Source organism: Penaeus monodon, chromosome 28 (genome assembly GCF_015228065.2).
Source record: "Penaeus monodon isolate SGIC_2016 chromosome 28, NSTDA_Pmon_1, whole genome shotgun sequence".
NCBI lineage: Eukaryota > Metazoa > Arthropoda > Malacostraca > Decapoda > Penaeidae > Penaeus > Penaeus monodon.
In genome coordinates, this window is record NC_051413.1 from 23,070,338 (window position 1) to 23,070,550 (window position 213).

General features: G+C 47.9%; 1 protein-coding gene across 1 annotated transcript in view; it reads left to right on the forward strand.

Moving 5' to 3' along the window:
• Positions 1-213, forward strand: part of LOC119591420 — a 5,239-nt gene that overhangs the window by 1,936 nt on the left and 3,090 nt on the right. Inside the window, exon 3 of the mRNA XM_037940160.1 lies at positions 6-157. Within this exon, the coding sequence (XP_037796088.1) occupies positions 6-157 (152 nt within the window). The remainder of the gene's footprint in view (positions 1-5; positions 158-213) is intronic.

Here is a 213-nt window from a genome sequence, read left to right on the forward strand (position 1 = left end):
ATCAGCGTGAATCAAGTAGAGGGAACTAAAAGTCAAGTGTGGGTGCCTACTGTCACTCTACTCAACGCTGTACACACTACCAAGGACTACCACACACACATGACCGTTCACAGAGAAGGAAATGCAACAGGGATGGACAGCGCGATGGCCGAGGAAGGTAAGGAGAGAGAGGGAAATGATAGTGTGATGTGTTTAGTCACGTCTTGTATGGTT